Source organism: Hemiscyllium ocellatum, chromosome 2 (genome assembly GCF_020745735.1).
Source record: "Hemiscyllium ocellatum isolate sHemOce1 chromosome 2, sHemOce1.pat.X.cur, whole genome shotgun sequence".
Lineage (NCBI taxonomy): Eukaryota > Metazoa > Chordata > Chondrichthyes > Orectolobiformes > Hemiscylliidae > Hemiscyllium > Hemiscyllium ocellatum.
Genome location: NC_083402.1, coordinates 119,914,776 through 119,940,399, shown reverse-complemented (window position 1 = coordinate 119,940,399; position 25,624 = coordinate 119,914,776). Strand labels below are relative to the sequence as shown.

Genomic DNA, 25,624 nt, shown 5'->3' with positions numbered 1-25,624 from the left:
ATTGCTCAGTGGGATGAGTGGACATGAGAGGTGGGAAGGAAGACAGTTGGGTCAGGTTAAGGGGCAGGGTGGAGAGAATGGGCTGGGCCTGGGATGAGGGGTTGTTCCTGTTTGCGTGTGACCTTGTATTGAAGATGGAAGTGACTCAGGATAGACATGTCATGGGTGGGGTTGGGGGGGGGCAGAGAAAAGAGTTGAAATGGATGACAGCTGGAAGGTGGGGTTAATTGGAGTATTCCGACCATAAATGTTCCCTGAACTGACCTACAAGTTTCTGCTCTGTCTGCCCCATGTAGAGGAGACAACATTGGGAGCAATGAATGCAATAAATCAGGTTAAAGATGCATGTGAATCTCTGCCGGACTTGGAATGATTGTTGGGTCCTTGGACAGAGGTAAGGGGGTAAGCTATGGGGCAGGTTTTGCAACCCCTGAGGCCACAGGGGAAGGTTCCAGGTGTGAAGAAAAGGTTGGTGGGGAGCTTGGACCTAACAAGAGAGTCACAGAGGGACAGTTCCCTGGGAAAAGTGCATAGACGTGGGTCGGGATATATTATTTTTGTGGTTAGACTGCAGGTGGCAGAAGTGGCATAGGATGAAAGGGAGGAGGAGAAATTGCAGTCCTTGAAGTAGGAGTACATGTGGGATGCCCTGGAGTGGAATTGCACATTCTGGAAGCAGATGCAGCAGAGGAATGGGGAGTATGGGATTTTGTTTTTGCAGGAGTAAGGGTGAGAGTTGGTGGGTTTGTAATAGAGATCTGTGCTGAGTTGGTTACTGGCGCTGGAGAGGAGAGGTCCAGGAAAGGGGGGTTTGGTGGTGAGAGGGGTGCAAACGAGAATGCTATAGTCACCTTCAGCTGTCCATCAGAATTGAAGATTACTTGCTTCAAATTTAGGTGTGTTTTAATGTAGCTAGTGAGTCAGATATGAACTGCAGACTCCACAAGGACTGTTCCCTTCACCAAACCTTGGTTTGCACCCCTCTCACCACCAAACCCCCCAGGTACTTTCCCCTGCAACTGAAAGCTGCTGATGCACCACCCCTCCTCACCTCCATCCAGGCCCCCAAATAGTCTTTTCAGGTGAGACAGAGATTCACCCACCTCTCCTCCAACCTAGTTTACTGTATCCGGTGCTTCCGATATGGTCTTTACCAAACGTAAACTAAGGGAATATTTTGTTCAACATCTCTGTTGGGCCTGTAGGGGCCAACTGGACCTCCCAATCACTACCTATTTTAATCCCTTTCTGATAGGATGCCAAGGATGGCCCTCCACTGCCACAACAAATCAAACCGTAATTGGAGGGATACCACCTCATCTTCCACCTGGGCAGCCTACAGCCCAGAGGACTCAATGTTGCGTTCTCCAATTTCAAATAATCTCTTCTCAGCCCCTTCCTTCCATTTGTCTCAGACACCCACCGAATTCAAAGCCCCTATCGATCAGTGCACCATTTACCAGTCTCCATCTATCCCCACCCACTTATCTGCAGCTCCCCTTACACCCACCCTCAGTCCTGAAGGGTTACACCCAAAACATCAACTTCTCCTGATGCCTGGCTTGCTCTGTTCTTCTAGCCTCCTGCTTGTAAGTGCAAACAGCATATGATCTAGAGTTCTTAATGAATAATTTAAAATACAACAGTTAAGGGAGGATACTCTGGAAGGTAATTATACCCCTTACATTAGGCGATTCAAATTTAGTCTTTGATCAAGGAAAGAGGTTGTGACCCCAAGTGGGACTGACATGAGGACACGGAAGGTTGCAATTGAAAAGCCTTAGTCCTTGCAACTGTCCAACAGTTAACAGGTTCTTGCAAACTGACAATGCCAATGGGACTACAAGGGAAAATGAACAAGCTGATTACGGCAACTTGGTATAGGGTTGAAAATGTTCTTCAGGAAGTGCTCATTCTTCATTCCTGAAGAAGGGCTCATGCCCGAAATGTCGATTCTTCTGCTCCTTGGATGCTGCCTGACCTGCTGCGCTTTTCCAGCAACATTTTCAGCTCTGATCTCCAGCATCAGCAGTCCTCACTTTCTCCTCGAAAACTTGATATAGGGTGCCAATCAGATTTCGGGGAAAACAAATATAGACCATTAGATATTGTTCTCTGAAGCAGTGAGTAGGAGTAGTGAAAGCTGGTGTCAGGGTTAATGGGTCTCTCCTGAGTCGAATGTGGTATTGGAAAAGGACAATTTCCCATAACAATGTGTTCAGGATCCAATCAGGATATAGCCTTTGGATCCAATGATTTGTAACAAGGCAGATTTAATAATCTTGGAGCAAAATAATCCACTGTAAATAACACCCACAGTAATACAGCACAGAAACAGACTTCGATTTAACCTGTCTGTGCCAATAAGCTATTCGAAACTGATCAAGGCCAATTTGTTAGGATTTGGCTTATATCTCTCGAAACGCTTCCTATTCATGTACCCATCGAGATGCCTTCTAAATACTATAATTTTCCCATCCTTCACCATCTCATTCCATAATGCATCACCCTGTGTGTAAATGTTGCTTCTCATGTCTCAAGTTGTTTCCCCTCACTCTAAATCTATGTTCTCTAGCTTTGGGCCCCCGTGCCCTAGGTAAAAGACCTTGGCTAATAATCCTATCCATACAGCAGTTTATAAAATCATGAAGGTAAGGTCACCTCTCAGCTCCCAATGCTACAGAGAAAATAGTCCCAGCCCATCCCTATATTTCAAACCATCCAACCCGCGCAAAATCCTTATGAAACCCAAAAGGGCACAGAAAAAATCTACAACATCTTTGCTGTAGTGAGGGGAGAACTGAACACAGTATTCTAAAAGTGGCCTAACCAATGTCCTGTACATCCACATGACATCCCAACTCCTCTACTCAATGCAATGGCCAATGAAGGCAAATATGCCAAATGCCTTCTTCACCACCAATGCCTTCTAACTGCGTCTCAACTTTCAGGAAATATGCAATCCCATCAAAATTGACAGAATTAGCAAGCAGTTTGAGGGAGAGAAATGTGGGTTGGAAGCAACCACGTCAAACCTGAACAAGTTGATTACAAAGAATTACAGGGCAGAGCTCATTGATTAGGAAAAGAATACCCTATAAGACAGGAATAAGATATACCCTAGTGAGAAAGGGGATTAGCTATGATTAATTAGAGAAATTAAAAAGGAATAATATACAATGTGGCAAAGACTGGTAATAAGTCAGAGGATTGGGAAAGTTTTAAAAACCACCAAAATGATAAAAGATAAACTCTGAAGGTAAACTTGCAAATAGTGAATATAAAACGGCAAAAGCTTCTTTAAATATATTAAAAAAAAGAGGGGCCAAAGTGAACATAGGTCCCATAGACAATGAAGTTGGGGAAATAATAGTAGGGAACCAGCAGAGAAGCTGATTAAATACTTGACACCAGTCTGAACAGAAGACAACACTGGAAGCATTCTAAAATATAAAAAAAACACATTCATGGTGACAAAACAGGGTAGGATTTTTTTTTACAATAACTATCAGTAGAGAAAACATATTTAGAAAAAAAGTATTAGGGCTTTAACTAATAGGTCCCTTCAACATATGGTTGGCATCCTAGAATATTAAAAAAGTAGTAGCTAGAGAGATAGCAAGGTATTGGTAGTAATCTTCCAAGAATCCTGCGACTCTGGAAAAATTCCAGATGATTGTAAAACTCCCAATGTAGTAGTTCTATTTCAAAAAAGACAAACTTAACTGTAAGCTAGTTTGCTTAACCTCTCATTGAGAAAATATTGGAATCTACTAGGGATTGTTAGAAAATATACGTAGCAGTGCATTCAGAAATACATGATAATACAATCAAGCAAAGTCAGCATGGGTTCACAAAAGATACATCACACCTGAGATTTATTAGAATCCTTTGAGGTAATAAGCAGGATACATAAAGGAGAGGCACTGGATGTCATTTTGGATTTCCATGAGGTATCTAAAGTGCAAAAGATTAGGTACTTATGAAGGTGATAGTCCATTGCATTGGGGTGTTAAAGTAGTATGGATAGAAGATTGGCTAACTAACAGAAATCAGTTGGGACAAAGCAGGCATTTTCAGGACAGCACCCTATAACCAGTGGCATGCCAGAGATCAGTGCTAGGGCCACAAATATTGACATTAATGTGTTAATGACTGAGCACATTTTGCTCGTCTTTCAAGCTTGTGGATGACAAAAATAGCTAGGCTACCAGAACTACCCGACAGCACCAAGTGTTCTGAATGAGATACAATGCAACACGTGGCCCAGTTACTGCAGTAGCTAGGCTGCCTGGAGATAAAAATAAATTTGAATTAGGCCAATTTGTTTAAATTATACCCTGAAAAATGCCAAATTCCTATCAAATTTGAATTTAGTGTATTGGCAATCTTAAAAGCCAAATGACACAATCTGAAGTTTTGGGGGCTATAAGACAGGGGAAACTTGAACAGTTGGAGGAGAACTACCACATCACCAGCATGTGCAGACTGCCCAAAAACTGCTCTCTTTAAAAAGGTACCTTTATCGATCAGTGACCTGTGAAGCATAACCCCGAAGAAAAGACACAGGAAGCTCCAAATAGAAGATTCGACAGCTAGCTGGTTTTGAAAACTTGAATTTTTGCTAAATCTTAATTGGGGAGTTTTAATCGTACTAGTAGAATAGAAGGGAAGATAAGAGATAGATTAGAGGAAGGAGTTGTAAATATTTAGTTAATATTTCTTCAAGTATAACAGAATAAAAGTTAATTTTTATTTTACATAGATCTTGGCACCTCAAATCTTAAGATTTATCCCATGCAGTAATCTGGTGTTGCTGGTGTAAATTAAGCAGGAGGGTTTACCCTATGTCATAACAGCTGTTATGATAAATCCCTCCATCTGCCCTGCACTTAAATACTTCTGGACAATATTTTCCATTAAGCAGGAACTTGTGGAAATGCACATAAATATGCAAAAAGGCAATCTGCACAATAGCACACTTTAAATTCAAATCCATGAAAGTCCAAATTTCACAAATGAATAAAGAATAGAATGGCTCCTAAATCAGATCAAATATGAAATAAACTGGAGACTGTTTTTCTTTCTTCACCCCAATCCACTTCTATAAAAAGGACTTAGTGAGAACTGAGAATTCCAAAACTAGACTGAGACATTTTAAAATGTTTATCAAGTTTTTCAAAATAGAGCAACTCAAGTCTGTGATTCACCAATAGGTGGAATTACGTTAACTCTGCATTCACCAACTTATGTCAATACTGACAAAATAGTGTCACATCTTGCCTTCAGTGTACTTAGATTAAATACACAAGGATCAGGCTCCCAAAGTAGCCCAGAAATTCACACTAATGTACATCTTACCGTTTTTATACGAAATTGAAAGTGACTGTATAACTGCATTCACATTGTCCCATCAACAATACAGAAACCAGATTTCACAATTTCAAGTCAATAGGAAAGCCAGCTGGAAACTCATATCAAAGACAACCAAATGATTTTACAATAAACTAAGATTTATTATTGATTCATGTTTGGTTTGAAACCATGGTTTCATTTGGATTAACATTAACAATATTCTTGAATTTTCTCTTCCAGCGTGCTTGCATTGGCTCCAGAAAATTCAAACAGCTAAAGGAAAAAGAAAGATTAATAAATAAAAATTCAAGCATGTCTGAATCAGTGAGCAACATTTAAAACTAAACCTTCAGGTTTGCAGGTATTCAGCAAAGGGACACGGAGAAAAGCAAGAGGTTATACTGAAGTTGCTTTCTAACTGTAACCAAAGCCTGGAAAAAAACTCAGTAGCTCAGGCAGTACCTATGGAGAAAAACAGTTAATGACAAAGTCATTGACCAGAAATGCTTATTCTGATTTTTATCCAGACATGCTGCTTGATCTACTCAGTCTTTCCAGCTTTCTAATAGTTCTTTCAGATTTACAACATCCCTAGTATTTTGAGTCTATAGTGTCAAATCTCAACTAGTATTGATGGCAATGAACTGACATGGATTGAGAAATGGTTAGCAGACAGAAAACAAAGCATAAAATGTGTAATTATCGAAGTGGAAGGTAGTATGAGTGGGGGATCATAAGAATATATTGAATGCAGAAATCAATGTAATATGGTAGTGTAATGGTAACTACAACCACTTGAATGAGGCAACTGTACACAGTTCATTAAATCACCTTAGGGAAGAAAACCTGTTATCCCTCTGTGGTTCTAGCCAACAGTAACATGGTTAAGTCTGAAATGGCTGAACAAGTGACTCAGTTCAAGAGCATTTCAGGATAGGCAAATAATTCTGGCCCAACTAATGACACCCACATCTGCTGAATGACAGAAGGAAGCCCCCTCCGCCCAAAAGAAAATCCATCATTCAAAAACAAGTACACACAATCCATTATCAGAAATCTGAAAAGTTCCAAAATCTGAAGATTTCATCATGCAGATTTCTCTCCATAAAAAGGTTGCATGGGAGGAAACAGTTAATCCAATTCCACACCAACATGTGGCAGTCATCAATTTTGTCTCAGGGCCCTTAGTAATCACTGGTGAGTCTGCTGTTTGGTAAGATTTTTAAAAATTCACTGTTAAACTGTCACTTATTCTGAAATCTGAAAATTGAATTCCAAAATCCAGCTGGTCCAGAGGGTTTCAGATAAAAGAATTGTGTTCCATACAAATAGCTTGTGAATAAAGAACTCCCCCCTCAAGGATGTCAACAAACCAAAGTCTGATGTGTAGTTTCCCCAAATGGTGAGACCACCCCCTGCTATTTGAACACCACCAGCAATGAGACAAGGTCCTTAAGTATCTCAAGGACATCAGGTTTCCAGGAAGGATGACTTGCAGCGTTCCATCATGGGCATTGAAACCCACCACCCTAGATCAAATAGTTCACCCCAGCTGCAAAACATCAAATTTCATTAATATGCCAAATCACACTAATATTGAGATACTAAGGCTGATGGCCACGGTCGCATACATGGTCATGGCCAAAATCGCAGACTTTAAGGAGTTCCAATTAAAGTCGTCGAGAGACGCAGAGTAGATTATGCAAGAAATCCCAGAGCAGTGTCTTGACGGCTAAAGGCACAACCACCAGTGTGGAATGAAAATTAAAAAGAAATACAGATGTGCAAAGATTTTAGAGGCGCAAGAATGCAGAGGCTTGTTCATGTGCTAATGTTGTTTTTTACATAGGTCAAACTTATTCAAATTCATTCTCATTAATGTTAAATCCATTAATGCAGGCTGTAATGATTTGACGGTTATCATTCCAATGAAGACTTTGCAGGGTACAGCTGATATGCAAAGTGGTCAATGTGTTTAAAAAGTGAACAATTTGTTTAGATGGAATTCTCTGAAGACCAAGGCCTCCACAAGATCCTTCCTTGCCCAGTTTCTCTTTACTCTCCCAAACTGTAGCTCAATCATTATGAAGTTAACAAAGTATTTGATTTTGTGTGAACATAAACAAAGGCATGGACCGGCTGGGCCAAACACTCAATTCTTTTGGTTCAGAGGTCAAAATTGTCATCTCCCGTTTGTAGTTGGGCAGACAAATTCCGTAGCTTGCTCTGCAGCTTCTGGATTTAAAGTGTCAGCTTATGATTTTTAAAACATGGCTACATGCCATCTTCATGGTCAGTTTAATCCTAAATAGGAGATTCATAGCACTTCATTAATAGGAAATTTGCATTTACTATGTACGGATCAACTTCGGTTCAAGTGATAGTTCATGGCAAGGTCTGAATGGAGTTATGATGGATATTCTCAGGCAAAAATTAAAAATTATTAAAGATTATAATTTTATAATTATAATCTTATTAAAAATTATATAAGAATACTGGTAGATTTAGGTTAAGGAGCTTTCCTTTGAACAACTGCTCTTGTGCCTGAAGCCACTATTGTTAAATTGAGGTAAATTTTGGAAAATGTTTAGGCAAGTATTTTCCCCCACGTCACATTTGTGATCATCGCTTAACTCTCCAAAAACTTACCAAGGCTCCATTCTTGTAGAAATGGAATGTTGGCATGCATTTAATGCCACAGTTTTCAGCAATCTCCTAAAGATGACAAATAAGTTAGCTCAAGTTAGAGGTTTATAAAATAATGAGATCATCAAGAAGGTAAATAGACTTCTCCCTGGGGCGGAGAAGTTCAAAACTAGAGGGCATAGGTTTTGGGTGAAAGGGGAAATACATAAAAGGCACCTAAAGGGCAACTTTATCATGCAAAGGGTGGTGCATGTATGGAATGAGCTGCCAGGGGAAGTGGAGGAGACTGGTACAATTACAACATATGAAAGACATCTGGATGGGTATATGAATAGGAAAGGTTTGTAGGAATATTGGCTGAATATTGGCCAATGGGACTAGACTAATTTAGGATATCTGGATAGCATGGAGGAGTTGGACCAAAGGGTCTGTTTTCATACTATAAATCTCTTGACTTTATAAACATCAGGTAAAACCCATACAGCGAATATTATCTTGTGTGACACAATATTGAAAATTTCAAGTCCCCGTTTGTATTTAATGCATGTAAGATGTGTAAGGTGATGCAACAAAGGTCAAAGCAATTTAAAGGAGTCAATGAGATGGATGAGGGGCAGGGAATGCCACACAAGGAGGGAAAGCTGCCTCTGCTGGAGAAGATCAAAGCTAGTTCATTCCAGGGTGATGTCAGGAAGCTCTGCATCAACACATCTCTCAATTTCCTACCAACTGAATAGAACCAAGGCAGGTCAGAGGCATTGGGATACAGATCAGTCTTGATCTAATGCAATATTACAAAAGCTTCAAGGTGGAATGGACTTTCATTGTTTGGAGTCCCAGTTTTTTGAACACTGGGTTTCAATCTACCAGGCTGAAAATTAATTCAGTTTGTCAAAATCCATGAACAAGTGCTTTAAGGCAATACCAAAAATGATACAGCACAGAAAGAAGCCAGTCTATACATCATGCCTGCATTCCCTCAAAGGACTCATAGTTCCTCACTCTTGTTCTTTCTCCCAGACTCCTGCAAAAGGTTTCACAGACTACATATCCAATCCCATTTTGGGATTTGATATTAAAATCAGATTCCTGTAGTGCATGTGCCATAATTAGCTGTTATTTTTCTTCCCTCCCCTCACATCATATCTGGTTGTTTTGCCAATGATCTCAAGCAATCAATTCTAATACCATAAACTCTAATACTCGAGTAATAGTTAAATGTTTTTGACTACTTTTTAAGGTTAAATGTACAGGGTCGACTATTACATGGATACTTCTTTTGAGAGGCCGAAATTCATCACTGTCAAAATTCATATTGTTTCATTAGCAGAAGCCTAATGATCGCTAAGTGAATAAAAAAGGCCAAAAAAAAAGAATTTTGGTAATTCTGAAAAACCCCCAAGCAAAACAACAGCCAGGGGACTGGAAGCAGAGCGGAAAACTAGCAGATTGGAAAGCTGGAGTGGGACATGAAGGTGGGCACACTGATTCAAACGTGATCTGTTATCTGTGAAGAACTAGGGTCAGACTTTACACAGGACATTTATAAATTTGCAGATTTGTCCCAAAAAAATTTTAAAATAGGATTTTGACTTTTACATGAGATCAACTATTATTCAAGTATATATGTTATTTAAAATCTTTGCTTTGTTTAAATCTATCAAAATCCACTACGACTTAGAACATCTATCAACTCCACTTTGTTTAAAAGAGAATATCCCCAATTTCTCCAATCTCTTCAAGTAAATGAAATCTTTCATGCCCGATACTGTTCCTGTGCACTCATTTTAAGGCCTCAATGTCCTTCCCATAGAGACTTGGTCATAAGTGTACACCTAGAAAAGAGTCTGTGCTTTCTTAAGAATGCTCAGTCTATAACAGATCACAGGAACTGGCAATAAATATTTGACTATTGATCCACACTTAGTTTGCTGGATTTTAACTTACTTGTGCATCATCCACATCTGTCTCACAGAAAATTATGTCCTTATATTTCTCTGCCAATTTCTGTCGAGATAAAATATTTTGTTAGTGAAACAGTACTGAAACTTATTTTGGTTGTATTTAATTGTATTTCAGGTTATTCCACAGATCAGCATCAGTGTTAAAAAAAAAACAAAATAAAAGGATGTGGGAAAAAAAAGTGTGGTCAACTTTCTGTTCAGATAATCATTTTTGTTAATGATACTGAAGACACATAGGTGGAGTAAGATACAGATTGGTCATATTCTAGTGAACTGTTAACAGGCTCCTGTTCCTAGTATTCAGCTACGTCCATGAAATTCAATTCATTCTTTAGGGCTTTTGCTTGATGGTCATCTTAACTAGGTTAAAAACAAACTATGCTCAAAGACTTTTTGCACATTTTAAGACTATTTAACAATATTTCATGCTCTATGTTTCCTATTACTAGGAATTCTCAGGCATGCACTAATGCTTAGTGTTGCATTGATTTATTTAAATTTCAACTATTATCAGTTCTGAAGAGTCCCAGACTCAATTCTGCTTTCTTCCCACAGAAGCTGCCAGACCTGTTGAGTTTCTCCAACAATTTGTTTTTGTTTCAGACCTCCAGCATCTGTAGTTCCTAGTTTAATTCACCTGGTTCAACCCAGCGATATCCACATCATGAAATACATGACTGTCTTACACTTCTTATTCATTTGAAATCCAAGATTCACACTTGTATTTATTCAGTTTATTCTCAAGACATATTTAGTTAAAAAGAAACTGTTCAACATCAGAAAAGGTGCTTTCAATACCTGTGTTAATTCTCAATATTCAATCCAACAATTAAGATTGATCATACTGAATGATTATGGCACAGGAGGCCATTCAGCCAAGCCCAAAAGAGTATATGCTATTTCCCTGCAGAGCAAACCAGCAATCCCATTCCAAGGGCAGTAAACATGCAGGGCTAAAGTGGGCATTCCCTTTCCTTAAAAATCAATAATAATCTCTTTTCAGACAAATGTCATGTCATTACTACACACAAAAAACCTTTTCTTCAGAACTTTCACTTCTTGACCAAAACCTTAAAATGTGACCTCCCCCCCACAAAGAGCTTTTGATTTTATTTAAAATAGTTAGAATTTTATATACATCTACTCAATTTTCTTTGTCCCAGCACAGAACATTCCCAGTTTGCAAAAAAAAGGGTGGGAGGGGGAAAATCAGTGTCTGAAGAGAGGGATTAGAAAAGCAAAAATTTGATACTTTTAATGGCACGCTACAAGTTAGTGCCAATTCAGTCTATTCAAGAATCTGAGCACTACTTTGACGTGGGAGTGGTTGAGGTGAATAATACATATGCATTTATGGAGAAGTTAACCAAGTACACAAGAAAAGAGTAGGATAGATTGAGAGGATTAGAGGATGCAGGATAAGAGGAGGCTGATGCAAAGAAAGAAAGAAAATAGACTTGACTGCTGAATAACAGTCAGATCTCAAAACACTTTCGGTTCAGCAAGTTTTGAAAAGATTTGTAGCTCAGGTTGAGGTTTTGGATGTGGGTTTGCTTGCCGAGCTGGAACGTTCATTTCCAGACGTTTCGTTACCCTACTAGGTAACACCTTCAGTGGCCTCAGGCGAAGCAATGCTAAAAATTCCTGCTTTCTATTTATATGTTTGGGTTTCTTTAGGTTAGTGATGCTATTTCTTGTGGTGAAGTCACTTCCAGTTCCTTTTCTCAAAAGGTGGTAGAAGAAACCCGAACAAATAGAAAGCAGGAACCTTCAGCATTGCTGAGGCCCACTGAAGATTCTAATAGGGTAACGAAACACCTGGAAATGAACCTCCCAGCTCAGCAAGAAAACCTACATCCAAAACTTTAGGTTTAATCAAGAACATTTGAAATGTGATTACTGTTTTGGTGGAAAGAGAGCAACCAATTTGCATACAGCAAAATTGCAAACAGCAATGTGATAACATCCTAATAATCTTTTTGAATTGATTAATAGAGAACTAAAGATAAGGTTCCTTCTCTTTGAAGCAACGCCATGGCATGTTTCTACCCAAACAGTGCCTTGATTTAGCATCCTTTCCAAACAAATACACCTTTGGCAATGCAATACTTCCTCAATGCTGCACTAGAGAGTAGTTGCTTTGAATTTTGCATTTCAGCATTAGATTACAACTCGAATTTGGAATATTTTGACTCAAGAATTGACAATGGTACGAACTCAACCACAGCAGACACTAGCACAGACCAGATTGAATGATCTACTGTGCTTCAATACTTGCAAGTCTAAACCTAATAACACACAATTGTTGTTGACGATGTGTTAAGTACTAACCAAATAAATTGAGGAATGTTATTTAAAACAGGATGATGGTAAATAGGCAATACAAGAGCACATGGAGGAAGTCACCAGTTACTGTCACTGAGAATAGGCATGTAAATGCAGCAGGTGGCAAAGACAAGTGGTCTTCACAGTGCGAGAATGAGTACAGAACTATAGATCGTGTAATTGTGAGCCCTAGTGAGACCACATGCAGTTTTGCTTTTTTTCAAGTCAGAGGAATGATCTTCTTGCTATGGAGGGACTGTCATGAAGGTTTATTAAATCGTTTCTTGGATTGGCAGGGAAATAAGAAAAACTAGATTAGTAATGTATTCACTTGTGGTTAGACTAATAAGGCACAATTTCAGAAAACTATAGAATTTTAACAGGATTGCTCAAGGCAGGAGGTTAGTTCCCAATGATTGGCGAGTCCAGCGAAGGTTTACAGTCATACAATAAGAGGTAGGTCATTTGGTGCTGAAAGAAGGAGAAATTTCTTTATCCAGAGAGTGTTGAGCTTGTGGAATTCATCATCACAGAAGGTAGTCGAGGACACAAGTTAGGAACATTTCTTAGGGCTAAAAGTATATAAAAAAAAAAGAACACAGGTACAGAATACCAAGTTGAATGATCAGCCATTACCACACTGAATTGCAGAGCTGGCTCAAAGGGCCAAATGGCCACTTGCTCCTTTTTTCAAAGTTTCAAAGCCACTTCAAATGCCCCAGCGACATACAAAATCTGGACCTCTTCCTCTGGCAAATCCAAGCCAACCGACAAGAGGAGGAAAAATTCCTCATCTTCTGCCTTTTGGGCCTTTAACATCAACTTCACTAGTTTCCAAATCTCCTCGCCATACCCCCCAAACAAATCCCAGATCAAACCCTCCAACTCAGCTCCACCCTCTTGACCTGTCCACTCCCTTCTCACCAACTTATCACATTTACCCCATAACCTGCATCCACTTACTGCCTCCCGGATACCTTCCCCGGACCCCAACACCCCCACCCCATTATCTCTCAGACCACCTTCCCCCTCCACATTCCAGATGACAAGCTTATGTCCAAAACATCAACTCTCCTGCTCCCCAGCTGTCTGACCTCCTACACTTTTCCAGTGCCAAACCTTGACAGTGACCAAAGTCAGGGTAATTTCTAGCTACACCATATCTTGCCAACTGAATTCAGAACTGGAAAGTGATCTGCTGGCGATATCCATGACAGGAAATCAGTTTTAATATTTCATTCTTTTGTAAACCCTTTACCACTTAAGTGTGGCATTTGAAAGGAACAGACTTAACCCATTACCAAAAATATATTTTAAAGGAAACTTAAAAATGTGACATGTTGGTCTTGTGGCAGTGGTAGTACTGTTACTTCTGAATCTGAAAGCTCAGTTCATATTTCTCCTGGTCTCGAGGTATGGTAAACCCATCTGATCAAGCTAATTACAAATACTAATAATGTTCTATTCTTACTGCTGTCTAGTGTTCATTGGAAAATTTGGCAGGTTCACAACTTGTTTAGCTGCATTTTTGATTTCATCTTACTTGTCATCAGTTTGTAGTTTAGAGGCAGGAAAACTATCCACTGCACCAAATGAACTTCATAAACATGTTTATGACCAGTTTAATAAACAAAAGGAATAATTAGCTTTGCAGTAGAACAGACAGGTAAAGTGTGTCCTTAAGATGATCCAAAGATAAACAGAACAATTCTTGTTTGCATGAAGTACCCCTGAAATTAAACAACTGAGTCTGCTTTTGTCAAGGAATTATTTCTGAGCAGACCTCAAGACAGGTAAACTATGATATATCATCTCTTTGAACTAAGCAGAGATGAACACACTGCCTGTGCTTCCAGATTGTATGGCAACAGCAGATGGAAGAAACACCCTGCATTTTTAACTTCACTGGCTTGAAATATCTAATTGGCTTGTTGCTCTTTTCATTCTAAAAGGGAGTTATTCCAGTGGAAATGCTCATTTCAAATCTGGAAGGCAAAACAAGTTTTAGTAATGTCAGAAATTATGGCACAAAGTCTTCTTACCAATTAGGTAAGTAAAGATATTTTTAAAAAATAATTATTATACAAAGGCTCATGAAACTGCTGGCCACTCTCTGCTCCCAGTCACCACTAAATTCAATTACGACGCAGCAATACTGACATGGATGTACCGAATGAATTGAAGTGAGAGCTAATCTATGCAATAAACAAGTAGTCAAATAATTGTTGTTTATACATTTGTAAAGATCTATTTTAAAAGAATTAATTGGTTGGTCAATTTATGACAAATTGAAACTCCCTATGTTCTGGAAATTGTTTATTTCCCCAGCCACAGTCTTCTCGTTCCAAGCTCCAGAATTTCCTGTTAAACTGTACTCTCACAATACTTATAAGACATTCTTTAAAATCAACTTATCTGGATAAGTAACTCTCTAAATGGCTCACTCCAATTTTGTTTTTGCTAACGCATCCAAGACACACACTGAAGGCAGCTCACTGCATTAAGACATTATTAATGAAAGTTGTTGTTGGGACTCAGTCATCTGAACCGTTTTGAAATCAGTCTCAACATCTAGGCATCATTCAACCAGAATATTGCATTTAGCATTAACATCCTAAACTCTAGTTCACAGATTTGAGAATATGGCTCAGAATTCCACTTTCTTAACCAATGCTCCAAAGCAGCTTGACAGGTGTTCCATTATTCCAAGATCGCTTTCAGTATAATTTAGCTTCTGCACTTTTCTTTTGTCACCACAAACATAGTATCTTACAAATATATCTATTCAATCTAACTTGCCCCTACATTGGCTTCTTACAGAAACTCGGTTGTTTCCCCTCAGGAGTTTGGCATCATCTGAAAAACGTGCTCACTTTGCACATTATGAACCCTTACTTTCATTTCCAACACAACACTCCTAATATGTACCTGTTACTTTCAAGAACTTGCACCTACCTAAAACCATCATTGACGTCTTTCTGGAAATGAACAATGGTTTTATTGGTACTTACCTGGTACTCTGGCTTTATCTTTTGACAAGGGCTACACCATGTTGCAGAGAAGTCAATAACCACCAGTTTGCATCCTGCCTCCTTAAGTACCATATCAAAATCTTTCTGAAAAATAACAGCATTACATCAAGAATACATAACTGGTCAGAATCGCAGCTTATTTTACCAAGAAAATGTTGTGATACTTTGTTAAACAAATGCAAACATGGAATTACCACATTCCTTTGCAATATTTTCTTACGTGTATTATGACATAGTGGTAAACCCTTCTGCTAATTAAACCAAGCACACAAAAAAGCTCACCCCACCTGTTCAAGTATGAGTGATAGAGAACTAGCCAAATTCCACTATTTAACAAAAAATATCAATTTTATACTTTAAAAGTGAACATTAAATAACTATTTACACCTAAGCCTCGTTTCTCTTAAAAGTTTGTTATCTACCTCCCACTCTATAACAATATATTGATCCAATAAAGCCTCAAATTTACAGCAACTTAACGTTTTCAAAATCAGACAGCTGCTATCATCTCTGGTGTCAATCTTCTTGAGTCATCTTTGGTCTTCTGTTACAAAGATATTTTCATATGAAAAAGGTATCTTTGACAGTGTGGTGAACAGTCTTTCAAATGGCAGATGGTGCTCTTTCTCGATAAATGTCCAAAATGCCTAGTTTTTATATCCCAAACATCGGGTTGTCTCATTGATTCAATGTTGTCAAAACAGTAAAATTCAAATTCAATTGTGTTTTAGTATCTTGTGGAATAAATAAAACCAATTGGTTAAATGTGAACTGTGGTGTAACCCTATCGCAGGTTACAACCAAACGTTACATTTTCAAATTGCCTAGTATACTTTGTACCTGCTAGTCAGTCACATACAGGTGCTTACCAGTTTTTGAGCTTTCACTCTCTGAAAGGTACAGTACATGCCATCAACTTCATAACTCTTAAAACATATTTAACATTGCTTTTGGGCAAAGAGTGGCATTAGATAGCCCTGCGGTCTGCAAATAGTTCATGAATTGCATGAAGCTTTTAAGCACTTCATTCTTGGTTCTAAGTGTTTTCCAATTGTCCTAGAAAGCCTGAAAAGTTTAAGAAAAATTAAGCCAAGAACCCGGTGTTTAAATGCAAGGATAAAATGTCAAGTATTGCATTTGTACAGGATAATGAGACCATTTTGAAGTACTTGTAGAGTTCCGGATATCCTCCAATAGGCAGGACATTATTAAATTGTAAATTTTTCCGCAGCCTTTCCAAAGAGGGTTTGAGTTATAAAGAAAGGGTAAATTAGGCTGGGTCTTGTTTCAATGGAGCATAGTTCAATGGAGGGGTGACTATATTGTAGTTCAAAAAATATTTTATATTTCCAGTGAATTTCAAAAGGTCTTTCCCCATCTGAGTTAAAAACTAGAGGGCATACTTTTAAGAGAGGAATAAGATTTATAAGGGACCTGAGGGACTTTCAAAAAGAGTGGTTCATATGTGAAATAAACGGCCAGAGGAGGAATTAGATGCAGGTACACAATCACAAAATGTAGTAGGATATTTGGACAGACTTGTCAACAGGAAAGGTTTAGAGCGATATGGGCCAAAGGATCTTTTTCCGCGCTGTATGACTAACTACAGAGTACTTTTAATTCAAAGAAGTTTTGTCTGCAATTACTGTATCAGATATAAAGGAGACAAATTTTCTGGATTAACTGAAGTATTTTTAAAAATTCAAGAATCCAGCAGCTGAGTAAATTAAATCGAGAGGAACAGAAAGCAATTGTAGAAGACAGCCTTACTGAAAACAGTTAGAGTTGAGTTAAGTTTATAATAAATGATTTTTTTCTATAAATTTAGGCTTTTAAAAATTTCCACTTTTGGAGAATTTTGGAAAATTTCTGTGATGCATAGCTCATATCATAACCAGTCATAAGGCACCAATGATTGACAGATTCGAGTGGCTCAGGCAGTGGTCAGAAAATTGGTTAGTCCTGGATGATAAGGATTAATGTACTGTTATGGGTAGACATTTCTGAAGAGTCATTTTGCATTTGAAATATTAATTTTTCATCTCTCCACAAACACTGCCAGAGCTGTTGATTTTCTCCAACACTTAATTCCAGCACTATTAATTTGTCAATGATAGAGAATAGATGCACAGTAAGGCATAAAACAGAAACAAGAGCCATGAACAATACCGACTTTATGTAATATATAAGTTGAAGATAGTACAAAACATTTATTGTCAAGTCTGACCACACCCACCGACAAGATTGGCGTCAAGTTGATGAAATATCAGATAAAGGAGCCTTGACTCAAATCATTTTAAAGTGACTCATGCAAATGCTACTTCCTCAGTTAGGAAATTAGTGGGAGCGGATCCTCCAATGTGAAGCAAAATAACTTTAGTCGATAACTGCAAATGCTGAAGCAGTGTCAGTGCCATGTCACCAAGCCCTAGCAAAACCCAGCCAGTGGAAGCAGCAACTTCAGCTGGCAGTATCAGTCATCAGTTTAATGGTTGCCTGTCTACGCTGTACCTTACATACACTCCAAGTGATAAAGGAAGACATTGGGCTTTGCTTGCTGCAGAAACACCCACCATGTAACTCAAAACACTACAGAAGTGTAATTTGCATAACTGGGGATAACTATGCCTTGGCTGCAACGTTCACTTAGAACATAACAGCGCAGTACAGGCCCTTCGGCCCTTGATGTTGCGTCGATCTATCATACCAATCTGAAGCCCATCTAACCTACACTATTCCATGTACATCCATATAAGACCATAAGACATAGGAGTGGAATGAAGGCCATTTGGCCCATCAAGTCCACTCTGCCATTCAATCATGGCTGATGGGCATTTCAACTCCACTTACCAGTATCCTCCCCGTAGCCCTTAATTTCTCAAGACATCAAGAATCTATCAATCTCTGCCTTGAAGACATTTAGCGTCCCGGCCTCCACTGCACTCTGCGGCAATGAATTCCACAGGCCCATCACTCTCTGGCTGAAGAAATGTCTCCGCATTTCTGTTCTGAATTGACCCCCTCTAATTTTAAGGCTGGGTCCTAGTCTCCTCACCTAATGGAAAAAATTTCCTAGCGTCCACCCTTTCCAAGCCATGTATTATCTTGTAAGTTTCTATTAAGTCTCCCCTTAATCTTCTAAACTCCAATGAATACAATCCCAGGATCCTCAGCCGTTCCTCGTATGTTAGACCAACTATTCCCAGGGATCATCCGTGTGAATCTCCGCTGGACATGTTCCAGTGCCAGTATGTCCTTCCTGAGGTGTGGGGGCCAAAACTGGACACAGTAATCCAAATGGGGCATAACCAGAGCTTTATAAAGCCTCAGTAGCACAATGGTGCTTTTATATTCCAACCCTCTTGAGATAAGTGACAACATTGCATTCGCTTTCTTAATCATGGACTCAACCTGCATGTTTACCGTTAGAGAATCCTCGACTAGCACTCCCAGATCCCTTTGTACTTTGGCTTTACGAATTTTCTTACCATTTAGAAAGTAGTCTATGCTTTTATTATTTTTTCCAAAGTGCAAGACCTCGCATTTGCTCACGTTGAATTCCATCAGCCATTTCCTGGATCACTCTCCCAAACTGTCTAGATTCTTTTGCAGCCTCCCCGCTTCCTCAGAACTACCTGCCTGTCCACTTAACTTCGTATCATCGGCAAACTTCGCTAGAATTTTACCAACTTATTCAATGATGACTTAAACGAATCTACTACCGTTGCAGGCAAAGTATTCCATACCCTTACTACTCTGAATAAAGAAACTATCTCTGACATCTGTCCTATATCTATCACCCCTCAATTTAAAGCTATGCCCCCTCGTGCTCACCGTCACCGTACTTGGAAAGAGGCTCTCCCTGTCCACCCTACCTAACCCTCTGATTATCTTATACGTCTCTATTAAGTTACCTCTCAACCTCCTCCTCTCTAACGAAACAGCCTCAATTCCCTCAGCCTTTCCTCGTGAGACCTTCCCTCCATACCAGGGAACATCCTAGTAAATCTCCCCTGCACCCTTTCCAAAGCTTCCACATCCTTCTTATAATGCGGTGACCAGAACTGTACATAATACTCCAAGTGCGGCCGCACCAGAGTTTTGTACAGCTGCAGCATAACCTCATGGTTCTGGAATGCGATCCATCTATTAAAAGCTAAAACACTGTATGCCTTTTTAACAACCGTCAACCTGGGTGACAACTTTCAAGGAAGTGCGGACATGGACACCGGAGATCTCTCTGCTCATCTACACTACCAAGACTCTTACCATTAGCCCAGTACTTTGCATTCCGGTTACTCTGACCAAAGTGAATCACCTCACAACTGTCCGCATTAAACTTCATTTGCCACCTCTCAGCCCAGCTCTCTGTAACCTACAACATCCTTTGTCACTATTCACAACTCCACCAACCTTAGTGTCGTCTGCAAATTTACTCATCCACCCTTCTACGTCCCCCAGCACCGACCCAACACCGACCCTTGCGGTACACCACTAGTAATTGGACTCCAGGATGAACATTTCCCATCAACCACTACCCTCGTCTTCTTTCAGCAAGCCAATTACTGATCCAAACTGCTATATCTCCCACAATCCCATTCCTCCGCATTTTGTATAATAGCCTACTGTGGGAAACCTTATTGAACATCTTGCTGAAATCCATATATGTCACGTCAACCGGTTTACTCTCATCTACCTGTTTGGTCATCTTCTCAAAGAACTCTAAGGTTTGTGAGGCACGACCTATCCTTCACAAAATCGTGCTGACTAACCTTAATCAAATTATTCTTTTCTAGATGATTATAAATCCTATCTCTTATAACCTTTCCCAACACTTTACCAACAACTGAAGTAAGGCTCACTGGTCTATAATTACCAGGGTTGTCTCTACTCCCCTTCTTGAACAAGGGAACAACATTTGCTATCCTCCAGTCTTCTGGTACTATTCCTGTAGACCGTGACGATTTAAAGATCAATGCCAAAGGCTCGGCAATCTCCTCCCTGGATTTCCAGAGGATCCTAGGATCCGTGGGTGGCATGGTGGCACATGGTTAGCACTGCTGCCTCACAGCGCCAGAGACCCAGGTTCAATTCCCGCCTCAGGCGACTGACTGTGTGGAGTTTGCACAGTCTCCCCGTGTCTGCAAGGGTTTCCTCCGGGAGCTCCGGTTTCCTCCCACAGTCCAAAGATGTGCAGGTCAGGTGAATTGGCTATGCTAAATTGCCCGTAGTGTTCGATAAGGGATAAATGTAGGGATATAGATGGGTTGCGCTTCGGCGGGTCGGTGTGGACTTGGGCCAAAGGGCCTGTTTCCACACGAAGTAATCTAATCTAATCTAAACCCCATCCGGCCCAGGGGACTTATCTATTTTCACACACTGCAGGATTTCTAATACCTCCTCCTTGTGAACCTCAATCCCACCTAGTCTAGTAGCCTGTATCTCGGTATTCTCCTTGACAACATTCACTCTAAAAAAAATGACAAAAAATATTCGTTATGAAAGGTTTTTATATTGATTCAAGACTAACATACTCAACTTGATAACAGTTCAAACTCAAATCAAAATGGGTGAGGCTGTTTGGTATTTGTGGCAGTAAATTCTACTGAAAATTATTAAAAATTGCTGAATCACTTATCAAGTTCAAACTTAGTGCAAAGTATCCCATTTGTTATTATCATATAGTGTAGAGTGGTGAATTGCATGGGAAGATTACACAATCAATTTTATACCCATTGCACAAAAAACAGACACACTGTAGCTTGCCCCACACCTCATGAATCTTTTTGGTGAGATGGATCAAAGTTACAGGGAGAGTAACTCAAACTCTACCCAGAAATTGGAATTCTTCAACTGTATAAGTTAAGAGTAAAATTAAATTTTTTTTGGATAATCCAGTTAGATGCTATTTGTATGTTGTGACCTCACACCAAGTACCAGTTTTAACACTCCAAACACTGCTCTATCGTTTGCATGAAATAACCCTTGAACCCAGCCAATCTTTCTGAAACAGCCAAAGTTCAGTATTGCACTATTTCAGAGAGTGTTCAATTTAAGGTACTGTATTTTTTTTTGTTGGTTAGCTCTCTGTTCATTCCTCATCCCAAAATAATCCCAATAATTCCTTTACAAAAAGGAATTAAGAACCAGTCAAAATGAGGTAAGCAGTTATAAGGCTTGAAACTTTGCAGGTCCCACATGAAGAAATTTAGGCAGTCATTAAAAACTATGCAACACTGAAGAGTTCATTTGATCCATCGTGCTTGGGGTGGGTTCTTTGGAAAAACATATCTACCTTGCTTTACGCCCCAGCTCCTGTCACATATCCCAGTAGAATTTTACTTACGTTTGCAGGCAGTTCCTTTTTCGAAATTACTATTGAATCTGCTTTCAATTGTCTTTATGGCAGGGCACCCCAGATCACAATAACTTGCAATGCAAAAATACTGATTTCCTCAATCCGAAACTATCTTAGATATGCATAATTTGTCTAATGACCATTTGGCCAGTGAAAGCAGTTACCCATCTACTCAAAACAAAATGGATTAGATTTAGAAATCAGTACTTAGACATGTATTAACTAAACCATATGTAATAAGCAAAACTTTTTTCATTTTACTTAAAACACAGAATATTTATTATAATAGTCATTAATTACATGAGCAAAACATTTTGACTGTGCTGGCAATTCCTATTTTTAGTTTGCAAAACAGAATTAGAGTTCAGGAAGAGCCATTTAGGAAAGCAAGGACACTGAAGGATGACAAAGCAAGATTTTGATCAGAACGTTAATTTACGTCTATGGCCTGTGCTGTATATTTACTGATTTCAAGGGCAATAAAACAGCTGAAGTAAAGCTAAGCAAGTTTTCGACAATGAGAACTAATCTTTTGAAACAAAGTATGCAAAATAATGCAAGACAAACCTTTGCAGGAAAAGGAAATCTTGGTGCCTTTTGGTTGAAATTGTGAAGAGTGTTCAATTACCAGAAAGCTCATTACCTGTAGTATTGTATGTACTGTGTATGTAATGTTATGTAATACTTTTAACCAGAATTGTTCAATTATCTCAGTTTTAATTTTAGCTTTTCAAACAACGTATATGAAGTTAGCATAGCATTGCCTTCAATCAGAACACAATCCTTAAAGTTGGTCAGCCCACTTTCAACAACAACTCAAATTTAATTGAATGGATCACAACAGCAAATCTGATTACAACTCCATGAAAAGCAAGATGTGTGAAGTGGTGAGTCTCCACTATGCAGGTTTTAAAGGTCTGGTTAAAAAGTAACTTGGGCAGAACAATTACCGACACGAGTGATCAAAACATAAATGTTATAAATGTAACCAGTCCAAATACAAAAATAAATCAGAAACCTGAAAAATAATTAGCTAACTTTTATGCCAAGCAATTTTGCAGGCTTTACACAATTCAAGTCAAACGACAAAAACTGAAAGCTAATAAAAAAATCAACTTTGCAGCCTTAATTAACTTCATCTGGCATCATAAAGCAACTAAGAATAATTAATTTATTCCATGACACAAATGGTCATTAAATTCAAAGGGAATGAGTGGGGACAGAAACACCATTGAAGTTCATGTGCTAGAAGAGCTTATCGCACGAGGGAAAGAAAACATTTATTGAATAAGGATTTGCAGACCAGTTTTTTTTAGTAGTTTCTTACCCGCTACAAAACAAAACATTTCAGGAACATTTCTCCCCACAGAAATACAGACTTTAAGGGAATATGTCTGTAGCTCCTCTCTTTAATACACTCAGGTGTTGGGCTGTTAAGTTAAAAATTGAGGGAGGCGAATTCAAGCTTCAATATAAACTAAATTATCTCAAAAGGCCATTACCCCCTTCCAAAACAAATCGGAAACTTTAAAACATAATGAAATCACAGTGCAGCCATGCTCTCTCTATTCATCCATCTTGCTGACCCACCAAACAGGAAGGTGGTACATTTTTTCCATTGTTCTATATAAACAAGAGGCACTAACATGTGTCAAAGTTTGTAGATGACATTAAGATGAGTGGCAGAGCAAAGCATGCAGAGGACTGAGAAATCTTGCAGAGGAACACATACTTTCAAGTGAGTGGGCAAAGGTCTGGCAGATGGAATGCATTGTTAATAAATGTGAAGTCATTCATTATGGTAGGACTAACAGTAAAAGGGATCATTACTTGAATTGTAAACAGTTGCAGCATGCAACTGGGTCTCTTTGTGCATGAATCACAGAGGATTGATCTGCAGGTACAACAAGTAATTAGGAAGGCAAATGGAATTTTATCCTTCACTGCTAAAGGAATGAGTTGACAAACAGGAAGGTTATGTTGCAGCTGTACAGGGTGCTGGTAAGAACACACCTGGAGTACTGGAAGAAAGTGAGGGCTACAGATGCTGGAGATTAGTGTCAAAACGTGTGGTAGTGGAAAAGCACAGCGATCAGGCAGCATCTGAGAAGCACAAACTCTGGGGCTTATGTTCAATGTTGACTCTCCTGCTCCTTGGACCATGGCTGACTAGCTGTGCTTTTCCATCACCACACTTTTTGACTCACACCTGGAGTACTTCATGCAGTTTTGGTCTCCTCACTTGAGAAAAGATGTATTGGCACTAGAGGGAGTGCAGAGGAGGTTCATTACTTGATTCCAGAGTTGAGGGATTGGTTTCGGAGGAGAAACAGAGTAGACTGGAATTATATTCATTGGAATTTAGAAGAAGGTGGGAGGGTCAGAATCTTAGAACAATAAGAAATTATCAAAGGAATAGATACAATAGAAGTAGAGGGGTTGTTTCCACTAGCAGGTGAAATTGGACAAGAGAGATAGCCTCAAGATTAGAGGGAGCAGATTTTGAGCTGAATGGAGAAGGAACTTCTTCACCCAGATGGTTGTAAATCTATAGACTTCCCTGTCCATTGAAGCTACTTAGAGTCATAGAGATGTACAGCATGGAAACAGACCCTTCGGTCCAACCCGTCTATATATCCCAACCCAATCTAGTCCCACCTGCCAGCACCCGGCCCATATCCCTCCAAATCCTTCCTATTCATATATCCATCCAAAATGCCTTTTAAATGTTGCAAATGTACCAACCCCCACCACTTCTCTAGCAGCTCATTCGATACACATACTACCCTGTGTGAAAGAGTTGCCCTGTAGGTCTCTTTTATACTTCTGTAAACATTTTAAAAGTTAAGATAGATGTTTAAACAATAAAGGAATTAAGGGATACTGTGAGAACGCAGGTCAGTGTTCTTGAGTCCGCGAACCGATCAGCCATGATCTTACTAAATGGCGGAGCAGGCTCGAAGGGCCAGATGCCTACTGCTGCTCCGAGATCTTATGCTCTAATGCAAACATCAAACCATCGTCACCGTGAAAAGTAAAGCAAAGACCACCGAACGACATTGTTCCCTCGCCCCTATTCCTCATAGCTCGTTTCCGGCGAGACGGCGAAGGCAGAAATGGATCGCTCCACCCTTTCCTCGCCGAGCGGCTATGCCGCCCACTCCCCATGTCCGCGACTCAAGCGAATGATTTATAAAATTAAAACGGGTGGGGGAAGAAAGAGGGAGACTGTTGGTGCCGGGAATGGAACGCCTGCCCGGAGGCGGGTGGAGGAAAAGGGTAACGGCTCATTCAAAGCGCCTCGAGACTGCAGGACAGAGGACAAAATAAAATGGTCGACCCTCCTGCAGCGCGGCTCTTACTCCACCGATGGAAATTGCAGAGAAAACCTCAGCTGGTCTGTTAGTTTCTGTGGGGAAGAGGGAAAATTCCGGCTCCACAATTCGAACTCACCTGGTTCTCCAGTACCCGCACCCCCATTTTCCGTTTATCTCGGTCGCGTGCGCGCAAGCCTAAAGCAGGAAATCCACCGTTAGCTGCAGCCGCGTGAGCTAAATGCAAGCGAACTGCACCAGACAGCGCTCTACATCTGTGACGTTGCACGCCGGGGGATAGCGATAGATCATGAGAAGAGGGCGCTCATTGTAAAACTGCGCATGCGCACCCAGGGTCTTGTGGCGTAATGGAAATGCGCCCACGCCCGCCTGGAGTAGGGTGGGAGGTACTTGAGTTTGGTCTGGCGATGTGTTATTACATTTCTGAGTAGGTTTGTTTCTAGAAAATATTCATGGTTGTATGTGTTCGTTCTGCCAGTACTTTTGAACTTATTTTAAAGACACTCGCGAAATTTACAACCGGGTCCGTGGCCCACATTTCTTTGCATATACAGTAGTTTATGTCGAGAGGATGCCACTAGTTTAAGCATTTAAATATAACAGCTGTTA

At 39.7% G+C, this 25,624-nt stretch overlaps 1 protein-coding gene across 1 annotated transcript; it reads right to left on the bottom strand.

The window, feature by feature from the left end:
* Positions 1-5,492: 5,492 nt before the first annotated feature.
* LOC132824735 (thioredoxin-like) lies at positions 5,493-25,286 on the bottom strand. Its single transcript, XM_060839417.1, has 5 exons — positions 25,134-25,286; positions 15,302-15,406; positions 9,949-10,008; positions 8,005-8,070; positions 5,493-5,628 (listed from the first exon to the last, which is right to left on the bottom strand). Exons 1-5 carry the CDS (start codon positions 25,158-25,160, stop codon positions 5,566-5,568), a joined length of 321 nt encoding a protein of 106 aa, XP_060695400.1. The 5' UTR covers positions 25,161-25,286; the 3' UTR covers positions 5,493-5,565.
* Between the last annotated feature and the right edge of the window lie 338 nt (positions 25,287-25,624).

What these genes read in the sequence shown, in the direction of transcription:
- LOC132824735 (XM_060839417.1), bottom strand. Translation starts at nt 25,160, where the DNA reads ATGGGGGTGCGGGTACTGGAGAACCAG. An exon ending in CAGATGTGGATGATGCACAA is followed by an intron (nt 8,071 to 9,948) that starts GTAAGTTAAAAT and finishes TGTCATCTTTAG; the next exon opens with GAGATTGCTGAAAACTGTGG. An exon ending in TCTACAAGAATGGAGCCTTG is followed by an intron (nt 5,629 to 8,004) that starts GTAAGTTTTTGG and finishes TTTTTCCTTTAG; the next exon opens with CTGTTTGAATTTTCTGGAGC.